Below are 27,790 nucleotides of genomic sequence, written 5' to 3'. Positions count from 1 at the left end.
ATCCATCTGGCCTCCATCTGCAGGAGTGCCCTGCCGTGGTCACCCCTGCGCCTGAGTAGGGGGACGTGGTCAATTAAGATAAAGCGTAAATCAGTTACCTTATGTCCTGCTTGCAGGAAATGTCTTGCCACTGGTTGGTCCGAGGTCCCTTTGTCGATGGCAATTCGTATAGCTGAGCGGTGGTTCGCCATTCTTAGGCGTGCATTATCAGTTTTTTTGCCAACATAAAAACGTCCACAACAGCAGCTCAGAAGGTATACAACATGGCTCGTTGTGCAGGTAATGAAGTGCTTTATAATGTATTTCTGGTTGGTGTGGGGGTGTCTGAATACTTTGCATGGGATCATACCGCTGCAGGTTGTGCAGCCCTTGCGTCTGTAACAGCCCATTTTGTTAGTTTTAAGCCATTTCTTGGTATAGCTCTGTTGTGGATCCGTTTGCATGAGTAGATCTCTCAGACTTCTGCCTCGCCTGTACCCTATGATTGGTGGATCCATATGTCCGAAGGGGAGTGTTCGGTCTGTGCCCAGAATCTCCCACCTATTGCAAATGGAGTCAGCCAACACTTTCTTCCCTTTGTCATACGTAGTCGTAAAAACCTTCCTTGGGGTCTCTTTCTTGTTAGTAGCTTGAGTGTCTTGTGCCCTGTCAGATGCAATTTCGTCTCTGACTTGCTTAATGAGGTCATCTTTATATCCCCTTTGTCGGAATTTATCAGCCATTTGGTCTAATTGGAGTTCTCTGTTAGTGGCCTCCGTGTTGTTCCTTACAACCCGTATCATCTGGGATTTAACTATTGCCTTCCGAGTATGTGGGGGGTGATTCCTCGTAGCTTCCAGCAATGAGTTTCTGTCTGTAGGTTTAGAGTAGAGGGTTGTGAATAACCTGTCATGTTTTTTGTAAAACCTTAGATCAAGGAAGTCGATCTTGTCAGGATCATGATTTAGCTCAAACTTGATTGGGTCTGGTAATGCATTCAATGAGTATGTTCACCGGTCCATGCCACACAAAGAAGACATCATCAATATATCTCCTAAAATGTCTTATCATTCCATGATTGTAGACATCCATGATGTCCCTTTCAAATTGCTGCATATATAGGTTTGCATATGACGGTGCCATATTCGATCCCATGGCAGTCCCTGTCAGTTGCTGGTAGAAGGTGTTCTCAAAGCGGAAATAATTCAATTTCAGACATTTTTCAAGGATATTCAGGATGAAGGTTGTGGGTGGTCCTACATATGGATACTGGTCCAATGCTGCTGCAATTGCACTTATTCCACCGGCATGAGGGATCACCCTGTAGAGACTCCTCACATACATAGTTACAAGAATATCTTCCTGAGTGATTCCTTCCACATTGTTTAGTATCCTGATGAGCTCACCAGAGTCCTTAATGTAGGAATCCATGGATCTGACAATAGGTTGTAGAAAAGCATCTACATATTGAGCCAATGGTTGTAGCAAAGAGCCCCTTGCGGAGACTATCGGTCTACCAGGTGGATTCAGTTGATCCTCCTTCTGTCTGATTTGTTTTTTGAGTCTTGCCTAAATTGCCTTGTCTCTGACACATTGTGCCATCTGTTTAAATTGTTATGTTTTTTATGTTTTACTTTTGTATTCTATTTTTTTCTATCTTCTTTTATCTTCTTTATCTGTTTATCGTTATAGATACACATAGCGCTATCAGGGGTATAACATTCGTTTACTTCAGTTGCTCAGGCTCATATACATATGTATGGTTTTTAGAATATCTGATCCCGTATTATCAGCACGGTTATATCTGTATGACCCGTATTGGTATTACATAACTTTCCCCTTATGTTTGGTAACTTGTAAGTTCTGGGTGGACACCTATACACATACTTCTATATATCTTCTATTTAACTCAACACTCGATCTCTGAACATCCTGTCACTCCGGGACATAGCAACGCCCACTGGGGTGACTGACAGGCTATGCTAATTAGCCATGCGGCCGTGACGTAGGCTTACACACGCTGGGTCGGGCTGATCCGCGCCCGTTCACTAGGCTTTGCTATACAACGGACATGACTCTTATCCGATTCAGGTAATACACTCACACACATTCTATGTTCTGATCCATGCTGTGTTTAATTAGTGGTCTATGCACTGGCCGGGCGGTATCGAGTAACCACACAGTCGCAGGTTCTGTCAGGCTGGGGATCACAGGCTTATCTCTAAAATGCGGGTTTGGTTGTTACACACTGTAGTGAGCGATCATGGTGCTATTATACAATTGATACGTATGCATTCCTGATATACCATCAGTAGCTTTACACTCACACAGGAATCATCTGGGCCTCTTTTCAGTTAATTGTGGGGGACATTGGTAACGCAGCAGCAGACCTTTTGCGAACCTATTAGTGGCTTGCTTCACCGCATTACATTTAAGCTCCAGTGATAAGTACAATGGTAATACGTCTTATGGCTTTTGCAAACACATTTTATCTGTTGATCCCTGCCACTATACACAGTGATGACACTCCAGTTACGTACCATTAAGTGTATACACATATTCCCTTTTTGTATGCTGTTTGCTTTGATCTGTGTTTTATCAATCCATGCTTGTTCATTTATAATTTAACTAACTGATACCAAGCTTTCATATGTTTATATTTGTAACTCCATATATGTATATACTATTGTCTATTATAATGAGGTAATGCAAGATGTTTGCATATGCAGTTTTATTTTATTTTTTATTTTTGGTGGTATGGCCATTAGGCCTTGTTTATGTGTCACCATGGTGATTGTGATTGTGTTTTTGGCGCAATTTTTACTTTATGTGATGGGTGGGGCTAGTGCTATATATTGCACACTTTGTTCACTTGCACTGTTATCTGGTCTGAGGAAGGGGTCTGCGAATCCCGAAACGTTACCACAATAAAGATTTAAAAGGTTCTTTGAACTAAACCCAGCGAGTGCAGTCCCTTATTGGATAAAGATTATATATATATCTGTATATATCTATATCTATATATAATCATGTAAATGTGTATATATATATTACCAAAAAAATATATATGCATTTATGAATAAATATAACTTATTGTGCTATGTGAAGAACATTGGAATGTGAAAAATTCATATTTTCATGTTGGGCTAGCACACTTTAGAATATACAATCGGGTTAGCGCATGAGTACGGAACGTTAAATAGCGCTCCACTTGTAATCTAGGCCAAAATATTTAATTATGAATAGTAAATTAATTTTTACGATGTACCAATATTATTTATTTTTGTAACCATTTTTTTTATTTCATTTTGAAAATGTTGATTCCTCCACTGGTTCTTGAGAACCTGGAGTGCATCCTGCAGTATTCAGAGCTCTGACCCTACACATTTCTACATAATAATTGCTTGATCAGTGCAGCAGCTCATTTACATCTGCCCCTAATTGGCCACAACAAAGGAGATATATTATAAACATTCTCAAGATGATCTTTTTACAATTTCTTGATTGTAAATTCCCACAGGAATAGGGCCCTCAATTCCTCCTGTATTTGTTAGATACATTTTGTCCTGTCTCTTAAAAATATTGTATCATTGTTGTACTTTTATCTTTTGTACCAGCAGACAGCGCTGTGTAATTTGTTTATAAATAAAGTATAATAATAATAATAGTTTTCAAGGGGTGTGTTCCTAGATAGAAAAACAATATATATTTTGATAATATAATTACTTTTCAAAAAGCTTTTACAATATTAATTTTGTGAGAAGTGCAGTGCTTAATTGCGGATTTATACTATGCATAGTATATGCATATGTATAGTATAAAAATACTTTGATTTCCCTTAAAAAGTTTTAAGTAATAAAAATAATGTTTTCTTACTTAGGCCAGTGTGGCCTTTTTGTTTTATCTAGATGTAATATTAGCAATGCAAAAATCATAACTTGATATAATTAAGGATATATTACTTCTGCCTCTGGGGTGGGTTGTATTACCTTTATAATTAACAACTGTGGCAGATAATATACAGCCATCTTGATGACTATTAATTCACAAAGATGCATACATTGTGGATAAAATTTTGTCATTTTCTATTTTCTTTTCTTTTAGGATGGAGTTTCAGTATGGGATCTGCCTACCAGTTTCACAGTTGGAGAGTGTTTGTCATTGTATGTGCACTTCCTTGTGTTTCAGCAGTAGTTGCCCTCACTTTCATGCCAGAAAGCCCACGGTTCCTGTTAGAAGTAAGTTAATCAGGGAACCTTCTTCCCTATATGTAATACATTAGCATCAAAGATGAACATAAAGCATGAATTAGAAAATATTTCAGTGAAATGCTGCATCACTGTAATTGCAGAAGTTTATCATGTTATGTTTAATAACTTCCATAATAAGTAACAGAGCTGGCTAGGTCTAGTCATTTTAGTCAATTTCACTCTAATATAATTATTATGGTTTAAATTATTAATGCACATCTAGGCAAGTTCCCCGCTTACGATTCCCCAGTAGCACTCCACATACATTGTTACCAATGCACCAGAGGATTCTGGGTAAGATATGCAAATTAGATATGCAAAATCTCAGGTTTTTGCTTCAAATACTGTTTTAACGCAGCGATCCCTTAAGAGGATTATTGCAACAACACAAAAATCACTCACTAGACGTGCTTGTTTCATTCTTTTTAGAACTCGTCAGTAGGAGATAGATTTCTGGTTGTTGCATTGGTAAAGCTAATTTCAGGGTTAAATCAAAATTCATTAAAAATATGGGGGAGATATGAGATTAAAATCCTCCATGTCTCAAAAGTAAATCAATATAAATTTTTGCATTGAAAATTAGCACATCTAGGCAAGTTCCCCGCTTACGATTCCCCAGTAAAACTCCACATACATTGTTACCAATGCACCAGAGGATGTGCCTAGATGTGCTAATTTTCTATGCAAAAATTTATATTGATTTACTTTTGAGACATGGAGGATTTTAATCTCAGATCTCCCCCATATTTTTAATTAATTTTAAATATATATATATATATATATATATATATATATATATATATATATATATATATATATATATATATATAAATCATATGTACATATACACACTTAAAGTACAAAATACAAACTCATACATATATATATATATATATATATATATATATATATAAAAAAATAATACATTATTTTTAAAGCTTTGAAATGAAGACTTTAAATGCTAAACAGCATTATAAACCTAATAAAATAATCACACAACACAGAATATATAATTAAACTAAGTTAAATGAACAAAAACATTTGCTAAACAGCATTATAAACCTAATAAAATAATCACAAAACATAGACTTTACTTGCAAACAGTTCTTTCCATTCATTCCAATCTGGACTGATTTATAGACAGGAATATCTTGTTCCTTTGCAAGCTGCTCGATAGCTCAGGTCTGTTTAAACAGATTAATTTCAGCTTGCTTGGCTTGCATATCTTTGCTGCAACACAAGCGGACAGCTCCACTTACTGGCTATTTTAATCAATGCACTTCTTCTCAATGCTTTTCGATAGCAGTCACATGACTGAAAAAAAGGTTGTTATTCTGAAACGGTGCAAATTAAACCGTTGTAAAACGAGGGCCACCTGTATATATTTATATAAAGAGACGGAAATCTAAAGGAAATCAGTATTTGGTATGACCACCCTTTGCCTTCTAGTTACTCTTGCACACAGTTTTTTGAAGAACTTGAGAGGTAGGTTGTTCCAAACAACTTAGAGAACTAATTACCGTTCTTCTGGTGATATAGGCAGCCTCAGTTGCCTCTTAATGTAATCCCAGACAGACTTAAAGGCACAGTCAACTCCAAAATGTATATTGTTTAAAAAAATTGATAATCCCTTTATTACCCATTCCCTAGTTTTGCACAGGTTATGGTTATATAAATATACTTTTAACCTCTGTGATTACCTTGTATCTAAGCCTCTTTTGACAGCCCCCTGATCACATGGCTATTTATTTATTATCTATTGACTTGTATTTTAGCCAATTAGTGCAGTGTCATCCACAAACCACGGCCCTGAGCACCTTGTTATCTATACCGCCCACATGAACTAGCAGTCTCGTGTTGTGAAAAGCTAATAAAAAAGCATGTTATACGAGGCTGTCTGTAGAGGCTTAGAAACAGGCAGGAATTTAGATATTTAAATGTTATAAAGTATACTAATATAACAAGGTTGGTTGTGCAAAGATAGGGATTGGGTAGTAAAGGCGTAATCTAATTTAATTTAAACAATAATGATCTTGAGATTAGGGCTCTGTGGGGGCCATACCATCACTTCCACGACACCTTGTTCTTCTTTACACTAAATATAGTCTTTAATGACTTTGGCAAAATGTTTGAGGTTGTTATTTTGTTGCAGAATAAATTTCAAGATGCGTCCTTGACAGTATTGCATGATGGATAAGTATCTGCCTGTACTTCTCAGCATTGAGGAGACCATTATATGACCAAATCCTCCAGTCAATTTGCAGAAATGCTGTCCCAATTTTGCAAGGAACCTCCACCATGTTTTCACTGTTGCCTGTAGACACTCATTCTTGTACCACTCTCCAGCCCTTTGGCGAACAAACTGCCTTCTGCTTCATTTAAATAGTTTAAATTTTGACTCAGTCTAAAGCACTTGCTGACATTTTTTCTGCACTTCAAATCCTGTGTTTTGAAGCATAGTTGAGTTGCATGGCTTTGTTTCCACATCAGAGGTATGCCTTTTTGGCTACAATCTTTCATGAAGACCACTTCTGACCAAACATCTTTGGACAGTATATGGGTGTACCAGGGTCCCATTTGTCTCTGCCAATTCTGAGCCTGTTGGCACTGCTGGACCTCCTCTAATTGTAAAGGGAAGTAAGCATGATGTGTCTTTCATTAGCTGCTCTAAGTTTCCTTGGCCAACCACTGTGTTTAAGGTTCTCAAAGTTGTCCATTTATTTGTGCTTCTTCAGAAGAGCTTGGACAGCACATCTGGAAACACCTTTCTTCTTTAAATCTCTGCCTGGGAGAGACCTTGCTTATGCAGTATAACCACCTTGTGTCTTGTTGTTTTGACATGGTGTATGACTTTTGAAATTAAACTGACTTCAGCAACCTCTACTTGTAATCAGAGTCTGGCTTCTCCTCACCCAGTGCTATTCCTCCTACACAGCTGTTTCTGTCAATTAATCATTGTGTTTCAACCTACATATTAAATTGATAAATCACTCTCCCATGACGCAAGATATCTAAATTCAGATGCAAAACTTAGGAAAGCCTTATCTCAATACACACACTTGGGTGCTAACGTCATTTTCTTACAACAAACTCATTTTGAGTCTAATCATATTCCCAAATACTGGACGAATCAATACCCAACACACTTTCATTCTACTACAGATAAAAAGAAGAGAGGGGTTTCCATCCTTCTCCACTCTTCCTTAAATTTTATTCACACAGAATCCATAATAGATAAAGAGGACAGATACCTAATCATTAAGGGCCACATTAACGAAGTGGAAATTATTTTTAGCATCATCTATGCCCCAAACGAAAAGCAAGACAAATTCATTAATAAAATCTCACCTTCTCACAAACTGGAACTCGGCTAGAATATTTCTAGCAGGAGACTTTAATGTCTCCCTCTACAAGCAAATTCCTCAATCACAAATCCGACCACACAATCACAAATTAGAAACAACAGAAAAACTAAATCTATCTCCAGTACTCTGGAAGGACATAATGTACTTGACTCTTGGACTGCGCTATACGGCATCACTTCAGATCACACTTTCTACTCAACAGCACACCGAAAATATTTCAAGCTAGATTACATTTTCCTGAGCCAAACCCTAATTTCCAATCTGGTATACTCCTCCATTAATCCTTGTGTGTGGTCTGATCATCCATAACAGTAGCTAAAATAGCAGGGCTTCTTCCCCCAAACAATACAAGAAGCTGGACTTATGACCCAACATAAAGATATATATATATATATATATATATATATATATATATATTCATATCCCTCGGCATGCGTTAAGGCAATGGGACACCAATCTGACAGCTTGCGGTCTTAAATGGGATGAGACAGGGTTGTCCTTTATCCCCTCTCCTTTTTGCTGTTTGCATAGAGCCCCTGGCGCAACACATTAGAAACTCCCCAGACATTATGGGTATTAAAATAGGACAATCAGTTTACAAACTCACTCTTTTTGCAGACAACGTTTTGCTCTTCCTAACCAAACCCCTTATATCTCTGCCAAATTTATACAACAGCCTTAGGAACTTCTCCACTATATCTGGTTACAAAGTGAACCTTGAAAAATGTGAAGCCAGGCCTCTTGCTATTCCAGACCACACAAAAAATTTGATAGAACTAAACTTTGAGTTTAATTGGGTAAAACATCATCTCAAATATCTAGGGATCTCACTAAATGGAGCAAACTGAGATTTTCTTGGTTTGGACGTCTATCTGCGATCAAAATGTCTGTGTTACCAAAGATTTTATATTTATTTCGGACCCTACCGATAGGCATCCCGAATTGTGATCTAGACAATCTCCAAGCTTGCATTAACAATTTTATAAGAGGGACTAAAAAAGCCAGAATTCTTAAACCAATATTTACGAGACATAGGCAACTGGGAGGCCTTGGCGCACCAAATCTCAGATACTACTTCCAAGCAGCTAGGTTAGCCCAAACTTCTCTCCTTAACAAAACAGAAGATGAGATAAGATGGACCACGTTGGAGTCAGACATAAATAAACTATATCCTCAAGATCTGGCTCTGTGGGACCCACATAGAGCTCAAACCCAAAAACTTAACAAATTCCCAATTACAGATTACATGCTCAAAGCTTGGTCCACTCTTGTTTCGTCTCTGAAAATTCTCCCTAACAGATCCCTCAAGACCCCCCTAAAAGTAATCATACCTTCAGAACAGATCCCAGCTATACAGAAGTGGGAAAACAGAGGTCTTTATAGGATCACAGACTTAGTAGACAAAGGCAAATTAATGACATACACACAACTTCAGGATAAACTGAACTTCCAAATTGCATTGATTTCTATATCTTCAGATATCCTCCATCATACATAAATACCTACCTTCATTGACTGGTCACAAATTCACTCCCTTAGAAATAATTTGTAGCTCCTCATCCAGACCTAGAAAAGCTATTTCACAATTATACCAACTAATTCAATCTTCCACACAAATCACTAAAACAAGCGTTCAGCTCAAATGGGAGGCCGACCTCAATACAGAAATTGACATTTCCGACTGGAATAACTTAATATATAATGCGAGTAAAGGCCTGCTGAGTGCCGACATGCAGGAAAATTGCCTTAAAACAATTTTCAGATGGTATCTCACTCCACTTATCACCTCTCATTCCATTAAACGGGGGTCCAAGCTCTGTTACAGGGGTTGTGAAGTCGATGGCACACATGTGGTGGGACTGCTCTTACTCTAAACTAATCTGGAATAAATTATCAATCCTTTTAAGTAGAAAACTAGATAGCCCCATTCAGTTGTCGATGAACCAAGCCTTATTGAATGTACGCTTAAGGCAGTTTAATAAAGACATTAATCAATTTATCAAAATTTTATGTACAGCTACACGTATATGTATAGCCTGTCACTGGAAGGAGGGGACTCCCCCCTGGGATGAAATTTTACATAAAATTAGGCACATATAAAATATGTCCGCACAGGCAGCAATATTACAAGACACTCAGGAAGCTTTTTCACAAAGTCTGGTTTTATTGGATCACACATGACTCCATATAATACTGTTTGAATTGTCAATAGACCCAATACAGCAGAGATCTTATATGCCTGTATACATCTGTTGGTTAATCATAATATTATCCTTATTGATGAAAATTCCACTGGGTGTGTCATGGTTGGGAGGCACTCTTTTCTTACTCTTCTTCATCTTCCCCTCTTATCTTCTTCTCTTCCCCCTTTGATTTTCCCAACTTTTTTCTGTACTCCCTTTGTATTCAAGATCTTCATAAATGTTTTGGTTAAGATGGGAATGAGGGGGTGTCCTTACCCCATTCAGGTCCCCCAGACAAACTGACAGACAAGATGCATGGTGGCTGTTATTTAAGGAGTAATCGACCAATTAATTCCATCTATATAGTGACACAAATGTAAATGTCTTAAATGCTTTTAGGAAATCTTAGTTACTGTCTACTAATATTGGTCTCATTGATCTATCTGTCATTAAGTGGCTATGTCTTCTGTGAAGGTCTTGTTTATTCTTTTGTATTGTTTAAATATCAATAAAAATTATTTCAAATAAATTGATAAATCATTAGCACCTGTTTGGAATAATTGTCATGCACCTATATGCATACAAAATCCCTTACTGTGCAGGTGTCACATCAAATATTGAGTTGATTTAGATTTTTCCTCTGTTCATCTACTTTGCATTTTGTTAATTGATGCAAATAAACTATTAACATTTCTATTTTTTAAAGCATTCTTACTTTCTTACAGCATTTTTTAACACCTGGTGTTAGAGAAGGCTAAGTAGGAATGTTTCTTTGGCATGTCTGTGGTTTTCTTACAGCTCACATTGTATTCTATAAACATTTTACTCCTGTAGATCTCATTGATTTATCTCACAGGCAATATGCTGCAGAGATTGTTTCAAAATTCCAAATACACTATATCATGCAGAAAGAAAAAATAATGTGTATAAAACAAGAACCAACTAAACTTTAAACTACAATGGATGCAGTGCTGTTTGGTTTGTAAATGCTTCAAATGGAAATATTTTCAGCTCAATGTACTCTCATGTTAACCTCATACACCCCTGTGAGATCAGTATAAGAGAGCTTTAATACTTCTAGGGGACACAATTTACAGGTAAAAGGGCTTTTATGCTTGTTCTATTTTCTTTAAAAGTCAATGTGTGATCTGTGTGTCTATGATTGCACTATGAGCTGGTAATGTATACAGCATCTATCCCTTAGCAGACATGCCTGGGGAAACCTCATAACTTGTATCTGGTCTGATTTTTATGGTTTAAATCATTATATTTTCTAAAGTGAGACTTGTTTTTGGTGCATATAAGCACAATTGTACTTTATATATACGTATATCTTCTAAAAATAAAAAAGCTAACCAAGCTGCAAATGCATTACCAAACATTTACTTCAGCAATTATGAGCAGATGTCTCTTAAATGCATGAGAAGTTTGAATCTACAATACATCAAAAGCAGTTTTTATCATGAGAATTGCACATTTTACCTTATTTAAACAATATTTCTACAAATAATAGTCTACAATTTTAAAACATTTTCATTTGTCAAATCCACCACCAAAATGAACCAAGAGATGTGTAAATGCTTTCTTGCATTACAAGATTGTATTCAGAATTCAGATGACCAGCCTATGTGGCAGGAAAACGATGAATACAGTCTTCAATAAACATTTTGAACATATGAGCAAACTATAGGGTCACACACACACATATATTATATATGTGTGTGTGTGCATGTGTGTGTGTGTGTGTGTGCGTTAAATATATAACAAAATAAACTATATTATAAGATGCATTGTCTGCTGTTACTTAGAGATATAGAATTAAAGTACTATGGATGTCCGCTTCCTTAAGTTATAATATACAGTATATACCGTATCACTCTGCTCATTTTTTTTCACTCATAGTAGAAGCTAAGTTTGCAAGTAGACCAGACCACCTCTTGGCTGATGTACAATAACAAGGTACCACCCATTCTGAGTTTAAAAATGTCCATCCTTGTTCAACTTTAACATTCTTTATTTTCCTATCATCAGAACAGGTTGGTAGAAGAAGGGTCTCTAGCTTCCTTAATGATTTTGTAACTCTAAACATCAATCACCTAAGCTGTTGGGTATATAGAAAGTACAGATTTACACTCAGGGTTTCATCCGCTGCCCTAGAGTCCAGCATTCTTTTGCTCTGCTTGCTTCGCAATCCTGCAAAGTACATCCCTAGGAAACAAAAGTCATGCTCCCTGGTGCCTAGGAAAAGAAAACTCCCCTACAACTTCAAGTATCCAAATGCATAATAAGAATAGATCCTTGCACACAGCTCAGAACTAGAAAAATGATGAGTGCTAAATGATTGTTAAAAAACAGCTTTAAGAAATCTTCACCATACAGAGTCAAACGCCTTTCTTGTGATTGTACTTCCTCAATTACTTACAGTCAACCATTTGGGCAGTGGTTCATTTAAAGGACCAAACCACTCCCTAATTTCTAAAATGTTTCTATCTTATAATGATAAGCTGTTATAGGACCAGGAGGTTTATAGGATAATCTGGGCAGTCCTGAGAGTAGTTGGATGGTACACGGGTAATGTTAGCAGGTCTCTGGAGAATTTGGGCAGGACAAGGACATTTAAACATTTCTGTTACAAAACTTGAGACAAAGAAAGGATTGGGAATGTAGCTGGAGGTACATTTGGACAAAGCTTCCAAGCCATTACCTTACAGAAAACTCATTTAGATGGTTCAAAGCGAGCTCTTTAAATTAGAGAAAAACATAAGTTAAGGAGTGCAAGATCCAAGCTGAGGAGAAGAGGCATTATGGCTCAGCCTAACAGTGTTGCTTGTGCATGGAATCTGAGCCTTGTGTTTAAAAGATTATTCCATGTATTTTGTCAGCTCAGGCCAAACAATTGCTAAAGAGATATTAAAAAAATTTCAATAGCCAAATGTGTTTCAATAGCCAAACTCCACCGAAATTATTTTTTTTTGGCAGAGCCAATCTGGGCTGTAGTCTGCAGTCAATAAGACTAGCCACGGTCATAAAGTTAGTATAAACTAATCTGTTTTGCAGTGGTTATTGTTCCAGCCAATTAGGGACAGATATGTAGCACAGTTAACTCTGAGAAGGAAACAGGATGCTTTTCATGTTTTGAGAATCAGAAATTGCTCAGTTTTCAGAGCTGAAAAACATTAAAAAAAAGACAAACTAAAGAATGAAAATGTATTGCAAATTTGTTTCATTATGCATAACTAAACTTTTTATATAAAAATCTCAAGGTGTTAATTATCCTTTTAAGGGTCTCCTAGACAGATACAATGTTGCACGGCAGTGGGTTCATGCTTTACAGTTCCATTAATTTTAAAATCCAGTAAAAGAAGATGTTGTAAGTCTCCTATCCATAGAAATACATACCCAATATTTTATTTTCAGATCATGCCAAAATAGAAATAACCCCTTAAGGACCGGGCATTTCAGACTAAAACTTCCTCAAAAGACCAGAGCATTTTTCCTATCACTTCATTTAAACATAAAAAGGGCCTTGTTTTTTTTTATTTACCTATTAAAACTATGTATTTTTTTTAGTAAACAACCCAAGGTATTGATCTAGGCCCATTTTGGTATATTTCATGCCATCGTTATGATGCCAAATGCGATCATATTAAAAAAATTGTTAACTTTTTCACAAACTTTGGGGTAATTACTGAAATTATTTACATACTGCTTATGCAGTCATGACACAAATGATTGTAAAAACTTCTCTGGCTTTACCATTGCTTTTTAGTAATTAGAATGCCTCTAATTGCAGCTGCGCACCACACTTCTGAAATTCCTTGCAGTTACGGGGTTAATCATGTAGCTTGTAAGGTTGAGTTTAACTTTGGTGTAAAAATGACTCCTACCTGATCGCTTTCCCTCCCCCCTCTAATTAGTTTCCACCATCTTAGGAACTGGCAGGTGTCTGCCAGTACCCAGTTTTCTATCCATGTATCTCTTTATTTACATAAAAAAAATTCAAACAATTTTTTCTGTAGTGTAGCTGCCCCCCCCCCATTTACCCCCCTCCAAGCAATATTTTTCCATAACCTTTATCCTCCCTCTCCACTCTAGGACCCCCCCTCCTCCCTCCCTCCCTCCCTCCCGCTCTCAGTAAAAAAAAATTCAAACAAATTTTTCTGTAGTGTAGCTGCCCCCTCTCATTTACACCCCCTCCAAGGGATCTTTTCCCATACTCTTTATTCTCCCACTCCACTCGATGATCCCCTTCTCCCTCCCTCTGCCTCCCAGTGTTGATTTGTTTTCTGCAGTGCAGCGGGCCCACCCGTTCCTGCCTCTCCCCCTCCTGCGATGGCCCACCCACCCGCCTCCCTCTTAACCCTCCCACACCACCAACGATCTACACCATCACTACCAGATGCAGAGAGGGACACTCTCTGCATTTGTACCTCTGCACTACTATTACTGCACTGCCCCTCTCAATGAGAGATTGCAACAGAAAGAGACCCAGGACAGCAAACAACAGAAATAAATAGTCAAAAACAATATTAGTAGATGTAAGTAAGGTCCTTTTTTTGTATGTTGCTCTTGTTTTGTTTTGATTTGTTGTATTTAAAGTTATATTGAAAATTCCCAATTTAGATACAATGTGCTGGCTTATCAAGATAATAGATTAATGAGCCATCTTTGCCCTTCTTTTGTTTTCTTTTTCTCTCATGGACTGTTAGAATAACGGTACAGCATTAAAAGCCTATTTATATACCTCTGAGTAGAGCATTATTGTAATATGTTATCTATTATGATTTGTATGGTTCTTTACTCTGTATAAAGATTATGTATAATTGGTCTCATGAATTGGTCTCTAAATAAAGTTATAAAAAAACAATATTAGTAGATGTTAGTGTCATGAAGTATATGAACCTATACTGCCAATGTGGGCCTTGCCCGCTGTATACAGCCCCTACAAATAGGGATGAATAGAGCTTTAATGAATCAACCCCATGTATGTTAATACACCTTTATAATGTCTCCTTTGGCCATTTCAGAGTGTTTTGAACATCTGCAAGATAATAGACTGTTTGCAAATAGCAGTGTAAGCCCTTTTGCTAAGATGGGGAGAACCATCTAACTTGACCTTTTTTCATTTCCTAAAAATGATTAATGACAATATGTCAACAAGTCATATATTATTTGACAAAGCCTATCAAGTGAGAAAGGCATCCACATGATGTAACACCTGTTTAATTAAAAGCAGCAGATTGAGTATATGAGTAACAATTAGATTCTGCCTGTTGACTGGAGCATGAGAAATCAAACTATTTTTAAAATAGTTTAGAGGACCATTAAACCATCTAATAAGAACAGGGATTTCAACCTATGATAACCAAGGGCCTGATTATCTAAAGGTCTCTGGGCTTGCAGGCTTCTCTAAGAAAAGTTTAAAACCCCACAAATGTAAAAGGCAAAAGTCACAGCCATTTTATGTGAAAATCTGTTAATAGTCTTTGTAGACAAAAATCTTGCCAAATTAAAAAAGACATGTTTTACAATAAATTAAGTTAGAAACCATGTATAATTAAACAATTTTACAGTATATTACATATAAATAACATCATACACACTTTATACCCACAATACACCAACTCAAATGTATGAATAATTAAGTTTTACTATTCTTTTGGAAGTGAAAAGGTGAACCTGTATTGTAAGAGATGGACTTGCTAAATGGTCATAGTTTAGTGATTTGCAATTGTATAATTTGAAATTGGTAGTTTTCTTGTAACTTCACAATGGGAATCACAGGTTACTTTTAACTCTGGTGACATGCGCTCAAGCGGGAAATCTTTACTTTCAACTGATGATCACAGTATATTTGCTTTATGAATTTCACTCAAGCACAATTTACAGCTAATATAATTTTAAAAACACATCTGCATATTATCATTAGGCTAATCATTGTTTGGAGTACATCATTTATTTCCATTGTACCTTTAAAGGGGCAATAAACTTAAATTTTTTCTTTCATGATTTAGATAGGACATACAGGTCCAGATTACAAGTGGTACTCTATTGATAGCTGGAGTCGTGATAAACAATATCGATAGACCACACTAAAATAAGGGAAAAACACTGATATTACAAGTCCATGGTAAATTCATTTTACCAGAGATGGGTTAGCACGGCTGACATTACTCAAGCACAACCTATACTTTCAATGACTATTGCAACCATGCTAAATAGCACTGGTATTACAAGTTGAAAGTTATAGTTTGCGCTCAAGCAAAAGTAAAAACTGCGCTAGTATATTTATCGTTCAGAGTCTTTCACTTGTGCACTAACTTTTTACTATCAATACGCGCTCTAATACGGTCATATAAAATTATCAACATTAGTCAATATTAAATAAGATCACATAAATATTTGTTGATGGCTAAATGCTAAATGATATGAGATATTTGAGTGGTATCTAATCCAAATAATTGTATGCGCTTTAAAATGTCTTTAACTTGTCATACATGAACTTGATGCCTGCCCTTAGTCCTGCAGCGCAGACTGTTTGAAGGGATAGAAAAATTGCAAATCTGCATGGGTTTATTTAAATTTTAAATAGAAACATTTTTGCAATATGCATAGATTAGCAAAAATGCTTCTATTAAAAGTTATTACTATTTTTGAGTAAAACACAGATATCCTGTGATGGCCCATGCGCCAGTATTCAAACACTACCCCTTCTCAGAGAGTTGGTTATATGACACAAATGAAGTCTTTACAGGCACAATCCATACCACCACCAGTTCTCTGAGCTTGAATGGGCCCTCAAAGAATATGTGCGCATGGTGCTGATAGATCTATTCACTTACTTACCTCACAGTTACTCATTCGCTTATAGAAAAATATAATACAAATGTATAATGCAACTTTGCTTTATTGTAGTGCTTTCCTTCATTCAAGACTTCTACACAATCACGCATAGTTGCCAACATTTCAAAAACATTTCCAGGGGCAGCAGAGTAAACAAGCAGGTTACCGGAGAATTGAAGACCTACTGTTCAACTGCTCCGCCCACTTAGTTCTGTAATCAAAACACACCCATTTGACAGTAATAGTATAAATTAGGCTAATCCATAGCTTAATATACAGATAACAGCACAAAGCTCTTACACCTACCCCATAATATTACAATAGCAGTCTTTGTAACACATTCTGGGCATATGGCTCAATAGAGCGCACTTCCATAGGCTCAAATGGGAGCCTCATTCTCATGCCGTCAGACACAGCATGAGAACTAGCTCAGCGAAGGGGGTAAATGACTTAGCGATGGGCAGCAAATATAAATATATATGTGTTTATATTTGTATATACACATATTAACACATACAAATATATGTATATAAGCATATACATATATATTTATAGCGGACACATAGAGGCCTATTTATCAAGCCATCAACCGCAAATATGCTGGAATAGCCAATAGAATGCAAGCTCAATCCTATTGGCTGATTGCAACAGCCAATAGGATTTTTTCAACCTTAATTCCGATTGGCTGATAGAATTCTATCAGCCAATCGGAATCTAAGGGAAGCCATCTTGGATGACGTCATTTAAAGGGAAATTTAATTTGAAAGAAAACATTGATTGAAGAGGATGCTCCGTGCCGGGTGTCTTGAAGATGGAGCCGCTCTGCGCCGGATTGATGAAGATAGAAGATGCCGTCTGGATGAAGACTTCTGCTCGGTTGGATGAAGACGTTGGCCCGCTTGGATAAAGACTTCTGCCTGCTTCGATGACAACTTCTGCCGCTTCGTTGAGGATGGATGTCGGGTCTTAAGAAACTGTAAGTGGATCTTCGGGGGTTAGTGTTTTATTAAGGGTTTATTGGGTGGGTTTTAATTTTAGATTAGGTTTTGGGCAAGGAAAAAGAGCTAAATGCACTTTTAAGGGAAATGCCCATCCAAATGCCCTTTTCAGGAGCTTAGGTTTTTTAGATTAGGTTTTTATTTGGGGGGTTTGGTTGTGTGGGTGGTGGGTTTTACTGTTGGGGGGTATTTGCATTTTTATTTACAGGTAAAAGAGTTGATTTCTTTGGGGCAATGCTCTGCCCCAAAGTTTAATATAATTTAATGTAATTTTAGTATAATAGTTGGGGTAGATTAATTATTAGTTTAATATAGTTTAATGTCATTTTAGTGTAATAGTTAGGGTAGATTTATTATTAGTTTAATATAGTTTAATGTCATTTTACTATAATAGTTAGGGTAGGTTAATTATTAGTTTAATATAGTTTAATGTAATTTTAGTATAATAGTTAGGGTAGGTTAATTATTAGTTTAATATAGTTTAAAGGGCCAGCAAAACCCACAAAATAATGTTATATAATTCTGCACCTAGGCACCTACCACATCAGCTTAGCGCCATCTTTCTACCTGAAAGGATTGCAGTGAAAAATTGCTATGAAAATTACTTTTACAGTACGCCGCTCCTGGCTCTACTGAGCAGATCTGTTTGTTTTCCCTAAGCACATCGGGCACGCTGTCTATTCACAGTCGGCTCTATCGTGCCATTAAACTCAATGTAACTCGCTCCCGATCTGGTCTGGTAGCAGGAGCGAGTTACATTGAGTTTAATGGAGCGATCGGGCCGGCTGTAAATAGACAGCGTGCCCGATGCGCTTAGGGAAAACAAACAGACCCGCTCAGTAGAGCCAGGAGCGGCGTACTGTAAAAGTAACTTTCGTAGCAAATTTTCACTGAAATCCTTTCAGGTAGAAATATGGTGCTAAGCTGATGTTATATAATTCTGCACTATGTGCAAAATTATATAACATTATTTTGTGGGTTTACTGGCCCTTTAATGTAATTTTAGTATAATAGTTAGGGTAGATTAATTATTATTTTAATATAGTTTAATGTAATTTTAGTATAATAGTTAGGGTAGATTAATTATTAGTTTAATATAGTTTTATTTAAATCTAAAGGTAAGTTTTAATTTATTATAAGATAGGGATGAGTTAATATTTAATATAAAGTTAGATGGTTGTTAGGTTTAGGGGTTAATAGGTTAATTTAGTTTATGGTAATGTGGGGGGCTGGCGGTTTAGGAGTTAATAGGTTTAGTAAGTGGTAGTGATGTGGGAGGCCAGGGGTTTAGGCGTTAATAACTTTATTTAGTTGCGGCGGGGTGAGGGAGCGGCAGAATAGGAGTTAATACATTTATTAGAGTTGCGGTGGGCTCCGGGAGTGGTGGGATAGGGGTTAATAACTTTATTTAGTTGCGGCGGGGTGAGGGAGTGGCGGAATAGGGGTTAATAAGTTTATTAGAGTTGCGGTGGGCTCCGGGAGCGGTGGGTTAGGGGTTAATAACTTTATTTAGTTGCGGCAGGGTTCAGGAGCGGCGGGATAGGGGTTAAACATTTTAGTATAGTGGCGGTGTTTAGTGACAGTGTATAAATAAAGTTGGGAAAAAGCCGAATAGCAGCGAGATCGATGACTGTTAGTTAACAACAGTCTGCTGCTCATTGCCCCGTACAGCTTTTTATATAAATAAGGAGAGCGTATTCAGGTCCGCGGCCGCGATGTTAGGCGATGTCAGGCAAGCGTATTGGTGCCGTCGAATGCAGCAGAGTTGACGGCTTGATAAGTAGGCCTCATAGTCCCCATAGACCGTAATGTAAAGGCACTCTTCAGTGATGTTTTTATTTCTAATACCCCACACCTTCCACTTTTAACCCCTAAAAACTGCTTAGCACAGTTTTCTTTTTTGCTTTTTTTTTAAATGCTCATATATTTTGTTTGCAAAAAGGCAGAATACAATTGTTTTTGTGGGCAGTTGGGGCACATTTTAAAAATTAACCAGAGGTCTGAGCTCTGGTTATTTTTTGAGTGTTCATTGCTACTACAAGCTGATAGTAACAATAATACGCCACTTGTAATGGTTAGTTATTTATTGCGTGTCCGTAAACGGGTGAATTTGCCCATTTATGGGGGCTCGATAAATTAAAGGGACAGTATACTATACAATTGTTTTCCCTTAATGTGTTTTCAATTACTTTTTTTACCAGCTGCAGAGTATAAAATGTATGAGATTTGCTTTTTTGAAGGCTTATTGTGTATATGAATTAGCTGATTTTGTGTTTTGAAGCCACAACCTAATAAAAGGGGCTGAGCTTGTAGGTATAATCAGATCTCATTACATTATCACATTGTGTACATATACCTGCTTCTTTATCTTATATATGTTCATAAACCAATCACCAATACTTGGAGAGAACAATGGAAAATTAACATTTTATTACCTTATTTCTTCTATAACCCACTGGGAGCGTAATTTCTTCTACTGGCTGTGTTAACACAGCTTGGCCTCGAGATCAAAAACTTTCAGGATGGGTGGGGATACCACAGGCTAAATAAACTAATTCAAATGCCAATATAAGGTTAATGGAGATATTTGTAAACAATTTAATACACTCTAGCAGGTAAAGTGGATAATTGTGAACATTGTCCCTTTAACGCTCAACTTGTAATCGATCCCTATATTTATCTATATGTACTACATATATTAGGCACAAGAGGTTCCATTTCCAGGGACAAAAAAATCCAGGGACATACAACAAAATCCAGGGAGGGTCCCTGGAAAACATTAATATATCGCCTCTATGGAAGCAATGTTAATAACGTTTTTTAGATTAAAAAGGTGTACATTCAAAATGTACTGTTCTAAAGGTTAAAAGTACTCTAATGTCATGATAACTATTTCATTTATTAGCACAACTGCCTTAGTATATATCTCATTTGCATATACACTTTCCAGTTTACTTACTTTTATCAAATTTACATTTTTCTATTAGTATAGCTTTGTTTAAAATGAGCTCTTTGCATGGAAACATACAGGTGCCTGGATCACTATATTTCAGCAGGGTTGTTGTTTTTTTAAAGAGATCGTTTTACCAGTACATATAATGTGTGCTCTTTTTTCAACATAAATTACATATATATTTTCCTAAATATCTGCTCATACTTCTATATTGTAGACTGGAAAACACGATGAAGCTTGGATGATCCTTAAGCAAATTCATGATACAAACATGAGATCCCGGGGTCAACCAGAAAAAGTGTTCACAGTAAGTTTTCATATGTAACTGCACTTATAAAAAGTTGTTTCTTGTTTCCTTCATTATTAAAGGGATAGTCTAGTCAAAATTAAACTTTCATGATTCAGATAGAGCATGCAATTTTAAGTAGCTTTCTAATTTACTCCTATTATACATTTTTGTTTATTCAAATAAAGATACCAACAGAACGAAAAAAAAATGATAGAAGTAAATAAGAAAGTTGCTTAAAATTGCATGCTGTATCTGAATCATGGAAATTTAATTTTGACTAGACTATCCCTTTAAGTAGAAACCCCATAAGACGTTCATTTCCGTTTTTTTATCTTGTATTAACCTGACAGTAAACGACCTATTCAGTTAATGGGAACTACCATGGTAATAACGTCCATATTTCTTCTACAATATATCATTATCAGAAAATGAATTCTGCTTCTAAGCATGAGATATTAATTTTTTAATTGATTAGTAATTCTACAGGTTTTTGTATCTGTACCTAACACTCAAACACAAGCAAGAATTATTCCCAGTATGAAACATACAATATTGTATAACATTGAAATTATTAAGGTATGATCTTTCTTCAGTTATTTTATTCATTTTTTTTTATTACCAAATGTTTCTTATTTATCAACTAGTTGAAGGTAATCATTTGGTTGCCTATAATTATGACTGAGTTCATTTTTTTTGAACATACATACTGAATGATTTGTCACTAATGTTAAATAATTATCAGTTGTGTTATTTATTTATGCTTTTTTCTTCTTAATGTTCTTATCTAAATTTTCAAAAATATAGTTTTTAGTGATACCTTTTGTTTTGTTTTTTTGGGTGGGGAGTTTGGTTTCCTCGACCGCCTTTCACTTCTGTCTCTGTATTGTAGTGAGGTAAAGTGTGATTCCATTCGCTCTCTACATAAACAGCAATGCGTTTTTTTTCTTCTTCAGAGAGCTGTATGGCTAGAAAGCCAATTGGATACGAGCAGAAAATCAACTTATAAAAGGAAAAAAACAGAGGGGGATAAGAAAAATAGAGATAGGGATAAAATACAGGATTGGTGCATCACAGATTTTTGTTCAATTTTATGAATGAAACGATACATTAAAAAAAATACACAGATTCAGAATCAAAGATCAGACTTTATAAAATTTACCATCACTTTAGCATTTAAATATCAAATGTAACAGGATTTTGAATGTTAACATTTGGATGTTGCATTTCAGCATTGATTCCAATAGACTTACTGTGATGTCTATAAAAAACAACATTGAAAGGCTGATCTATAAATGTTCTGATATCACAATCAAAATAGAATGTTACGTGCAATAATGGGAAATATTACATTTAGAATAAACACATGCCCCCAGCATTCATTAATTTAATGTGGTAAAAATGCCTAGAATCGCTTGAAAGGGCTGTATGATTTATGAAAAACAAAATTAATATATACTAACGAAAAGGCGTGGCCCTGGGCTCTGTGAAGAAGGGTCGGGGTTAGGAAAGTATAAAACTACAGATGACAGTACATATGTAAATTTTACTGAATATTCAGTATTTTTTTTCTTTTTACACAAAATGAATATTGAATAGTGCAGCAAATATTCTAAACTTTTTATAATATTCGTTCAGAATAATATAACCGAAACAAATTATTTGCTGCTGCATAAGTCTAGCTCTAATACTACATTTTTATATATATATATATATATATATATATATATATATCAGTAAAACATAATAATAAGAATAATAAAAATAATAGCTTTAAAATGTACAGATAGTTTTAACTAGCAGTTGAATTAATGACAGTTAATCATCTGATTTGTTATTGTCAGACATCTGACTAGCATTTTTATCTTCAGAGAAGTCACACATATTTGTCTCTTACATTGGCCTAGATTTGGAGTTTTGTCAGTAACGACCCGAAAAACTAAAGCCGGCTTTTTTCTGGCCGCACCATAAAAATAACTCTGGTATCGAGAGTCCACATAAAGGCTGCGTTAGGCTCCAAAAAAGGAGCGTAGAGCATTTTTAACGCAGCTTCAACTCTCGATACCAGAGTTGCTTACGGACGCGGCCAGCCTCAAAAACGTGCTCGTGCACGATTCCCCCATAGGAAACAATGGGGCTGTTTGAGCTGAAAAAAACCCAAACACCTGCAAAAAAGCCGCGTTCAGCTCCTAACGCAGCCCCATTGTTTGCTATGCGGTAACCCTTCCTACGTCTGCACTTAACACTCTAACATGTACCCGGAGTCTAAACACCCCTAACCTTACACTTATTAACCCCTAATCTGCCGCCCCCGCTATCGCTGACCCCTGCATATTATTATTAACCCCTAATCTTCCGCTCCGTAAACCGCCGCTACTTACATTATCCCTATGTACCCCTAATCTGCTGCCCCTAACACCGCCGACCCCTATATTATATTTATTAACCCCTAATCTGCCCCCCACAACGTCGCCTCCACCTGCCTACACTTATTAACCCCTAATCTGCCGACCGGACCTGAGCGCTACTATAATAAAGTTATTAACCCCTAATCCGCCTCACTAACCCTATCATAAATAGTATTAACCCCTAATCTGCCCTCCCTAACATCGCCGACACCTAACTTCAATTATTAACCCCTAATCTGCCGACCGAATCTCGCCGCTATTCTAATAAATGTATTAACCCCTAAAGCTAAGTCTAACCCTAATACTAACACCCCCCTAAGTTAAATATAATTTAAATCTAACGAAATTAATTAACTCTTATTAAATAAATTATTCCAATTTAAAGCTAAATACTTACCTGTAAAATAAATCCTAATATAGCTACAATATAAATTATAATTATATTATAGCTATTTTAGGATTTATATTTATTTTACAGGTAACTTTGTATTTATTTTAACCAGGTACAATAGCTATTAAATAGTTAAGAACTATTTAATAGCTAAAATAGTTAAAATAATTACAAATTTACCTGTAAAAGAAATCCTAACCTAAGTTACAAATAAACCTAACACTACACTATCAATAAATTAATTAAATAAACTACCTACAATTACCTACAATTAACCTAACACTACACTATCAATAAATTAATTAAATACAATTGCTACAAAGAAATACAATTAAATAAACTAGCTAAAGTACAAAAAATAAAAAAGAACTAAGTTACAAAAAAAATTTTTTATTTACAAACATAAGAAAAATATTACAACAATTTTAAACTAATTACACCTACTCTAAGCCCCCTAATAAAATAACAAAGCCCCCCAAAATAAAAAAATGCCCTACCCTATTCTAAATTACTAAAGTTCAAAGCTCTTTTACCTTACCAGCCCTGAACAGGGCCCTTTGCGGGGCATGCCCAAGAAATTCAGCTCTTTTGCCTGTAAAGAAAAACATACAATACCCAAGCCCCCCAACATTACAACCCACCACCCACATACCCCTAATCTAACCCAAACCCCCCTTAAATAAACCTAACACTAAGCCCCTGAAGATCATCCTACCTTGTCTTCACCATACCAGGTTCACCGATCGGTCCAGAAGAGCTCCTCCGATGTCCTGATCCAAGCCCAAGCGGGGGGCTGAAGAGGTCCATGATCCGGCTGAAGTCTTCATCCAAGTGGCCAGAAGAGGTCTTCCATCCGATTGAAGTCTTCATCCAAGCGGCATCCATCCGGAGCGAAGCGGCAGCATCCTGAAGACCTCCACCGCGGAACATCCATCCTGGCCGACGACTGAACGACGAATGATGGTTCCTTTAAATGACGCCATCCAAGATGGCGTCCCTCGAATTCCGATTGGCTGATAGGATTCTATCAGCCAATCGGAATTAAGGTAGGAATATTCTGATTGGCTGATGGAATCAGCCAATCAGAATCAAGTTCAGTCCGATTGGCTGATCCAATCAGCCAATCAGATTGAGCTTGCATTCTATTGGCTGATCGGAACAGCCAATAGAATGCGAGCACAATCTGATTGGCTGATTGGATCAGCCAATCGGATTGAACTTGATTCTGATTGGCTGATTCCATCAGCCAATCAGAATATTCCTACCTTAATTCCGATTGGCTGATAGAATCCTATCAGCCAATCGGAATTCGAGGGACGCCATCTTGGATGACGTCATTTAAAGGAACCGTCATTCGGCTAGTAGGCGTCGGGAGAAGAGGATGTTCCGCGTCGGATGGAAGATGATGGCTCCCGAAGAAAGAAGATTGAAGATGCCGTTGATAGAAGACTTCATCCGGATCATGGACCTCTTCAGCTCCCGCTTATCAGCCAATCGGAATTCGAGGGACGCCATCTTGGATGACGTCATTTAAAGGAACCGTCATTCGTCGTTCAGTCGTCGGCCAGGATGGATGTTCCGCGGTGGAGGTCTTCAGGATGCTGCCGCTTCGCTCCGGATGGATGCCGCTTGGATGAAGACTTCAATCGGATGGAAGACCTCTTCTGGCCCGCTTGGATGAAGACTTCAGCCGGATCATGGACCTCTTCAGCCCCCCGCTTGGGCTTGGATCAGGACATCGGAGGAGCTCTTCTGGACCGATCGGTGAACCTGGTATGGTGAAGACAAGGTAGGATGATCTTCAGGGGCTTAGTGTTAGGTTTATTTAAGGGGGGTTTGGGTTAGATTAGGGGTATGTGGGTGGTGGGTTGTAATGTTGGGGGGGGTATTGTATGTTTTTTTTTACAGGCAAAAGAGCTGAATTTCTTGGGGCATGCCCCGCAAAGGGCCCTGTTCAGGGCTGGTAAGGTAAAAGAGCTTTGAACTTTAGTAATTTAGAATAGGGTAGGGCATTTTTTTATTTTGGGGGGCTTTGTTATTTTATTAGGGGGCTTAGAGTAGGTGTAATTAGTTTAAAATTGTTGTAATATTTTTCTTATGTTTGTAAATAATTTTTTATTTTTTGTAGCTTATTTCTTTTTTATTTTTTGTACTTTAGCTAGTTTATTTAATTGTATTTCTTTGTAGCAATTGTATTTAATTAATTTATTGATAGTGTAGTGTTAGGTTAATTGTAGGTAATTGTAGGTAGTTTATTTAATTAATTTATTGATAGTCTAGTGTCAGGTTTATTTGTAACTTAGGTTAGGATTTCTTTTACAGGTAAATTTGTAATTATTTTAACTATTTTAGCTATTAAATAGTTCTTAACTATTTAATAGCTATTGTACCTGGTTAAAATAAATACAAAGTTACCTGTAAAATAAATATAAATCCTAAAATAGCTATAATATAATTGTAATTTATATTGTAGCTATATTAGGATTTATTTTACAGGTAAGTATTTAGCTTTAAATTGGAATAATTTATTTAATAAGAGTTAATTAATTTCGTTAGATTTAAATTATATTTAATTTAGGGGGGTGTTAGTATTAGGGTTAGACTTAGCTTTAGGGGTTAATACATTTATTAGAATAGCGGCGAGATTCGGTCGGCAGATTAGGGGTTAATAATTGAAGTTAGGTATCGGCGATGTTAGGGAGGGCAGATTAGGGGTTAATACTATTTATGATAGGGTTAGTGAGGCGGATTAGGGGTTAATAACTTTATTATAGTAGCGCTCAGGTCCGGTCGGCAGATTAGGGGTTAATAAGTGTAGGCAGGTGGAGGCGACGTTGTGGGGGGCAGATTAGGGGTTAATAAATATAATATAGGGGTCAGCGGTGTTAGGGGCAGCAGATTAGGGGTACATAAGGATAACGTAGGTGGCGGCGCTTTGCGGTCGGCAGATAGTGTAGGCAGGTGGAGGCGACGTTGAGGGGGGCAGATTAGGGGTTAATAAATATAATACAGGGGTCGGCGGTGTTAAGGGCAGCAGATTAGGGGTACATAAGGATAACGTAGGTGGCGGTCGGCAGATTAGGGGTTAAAAAAATTTAATCGAGTGGCGGCGATGTGGGGGGACCTCGGTTTAGGGGTACATAGGTAGTTTATGGGTGTTAGTGTACTTTAGAGTACAGTAGTTAAGAGCTTTAGAAACCGGCGTTAGCCCAGAAAGCTCTTAACTACTGACTTTCTTCCTGCGGCTGGAGTTTTGTCGTTAGATGTCTAACGCTCACTTCAGAAACGACTCTAAATACCGGAGTTAGAAAAATCCCATTGAAAAGATAGGATACGCAATTTACGTAAGGGGATCTGCGGTATGGAAAAGTCGCGGCTGGAAAGTGAGCATTAGACCCTATTTTGAGTGACTCCAAATACCGGCGGTAGCCTAAAACCAGCGTTAGGAGCCTCTAACGCTGGTTTTCACGGCTGACGCCAAACTCTAAATCTAGGCCATTGTGTGTAAATGATGACAAAATGATTTTGCCTCTGTATATAAACTTGGCACCTTACTACTGAACTCTGCACCTGCTCTTGACTTTCTAAACGTGAACATTTTTTACATAAGGAAAGCATAAAAATAATGCCATTTTTTTTAACTCCCACTATTTATAATCGGCCAGATTACGAGTTTTGCGTTATGGCTCATATCATAACGCTGCTTTTTCACTACCGCTGCTATTACGAGTCTTGTAGGTACAGCTGTACTGCACACTTTTTTGGCCGTAACGCAATCTAACTACCGTACCTTTCAAAAAGTCCTTTTTTCAATGGGACTCCCATAGTGCCCGTATTACGGGTTTTGCCTGGGAGGCCAAATAGTGAGCGGTACAGCCTATACCGACAAGATTCATACTGCTATCTAAAAGCAGTAGTTATGGGTTTTGCACTACAAAGCTGTAGCATAAAACTCATAACTAAAGTGTTAAAAAGTACACTTACACCCATAAACTACCTATTAACCCCTAAACCGAGGCCCTCCCGAATTGCAAATACTATAATAAAATTATTGACCCCTAATCTGCCGCTCCGGACATCGCCGCCACTATAATAAACATATTAACCCCTAAACCGCCGCACTTCCGCATCGCA

The 27,790-nt window shown here is 36.9% G+C and overlaps 1 protein-coding gene across 2 annotated transcripts in view; it reads left to right on the top strand.

Annotated features, from left to right (window-relative positions):
• SV2C (synaptic vesicle glycoprotein 2C) overlaps positions 1-27,790 on the top strand; it is a 370,967-nt gene that overhangs the window by 236,081 nt on the left and 107,096 nt on the right. For both annotated transcript variants that reach the window (XM_053701385.1, XM_053701387.1), the window contains 2 exons: positions 4,084-4,217; positions 20,789-20,878. In XM_053701385.1, coding sequence (XP_053557360.1) covers positions 4,084-4,217; positions 20,789-20,878 — 224 coding nt within the window. The remainder of the gene's footprint in view (positions 1-4,083; positions 4,218-20,788; positions 20,879-27,790) is intronic.

This window comes from Bombina bombina, chromosome 2 (assembly GCF_027579735.1).
Source record: "Bombina bombina isolate aBomBom1 chromosome 2, aBomBom1.pri, whole genome shotgun sequence".
NCBI classification, from domain to species: Eukaryota; Metazoa; Chordata; class Amphibia; order Anura; family Bombinatoridae; genus Bombina; species Bombina bombina.
The sequence above is the reverse complement of the archived record's forward strand: the minus strand, read 5'-3'. Positions and strand labels throughout refer to the sequence as shown.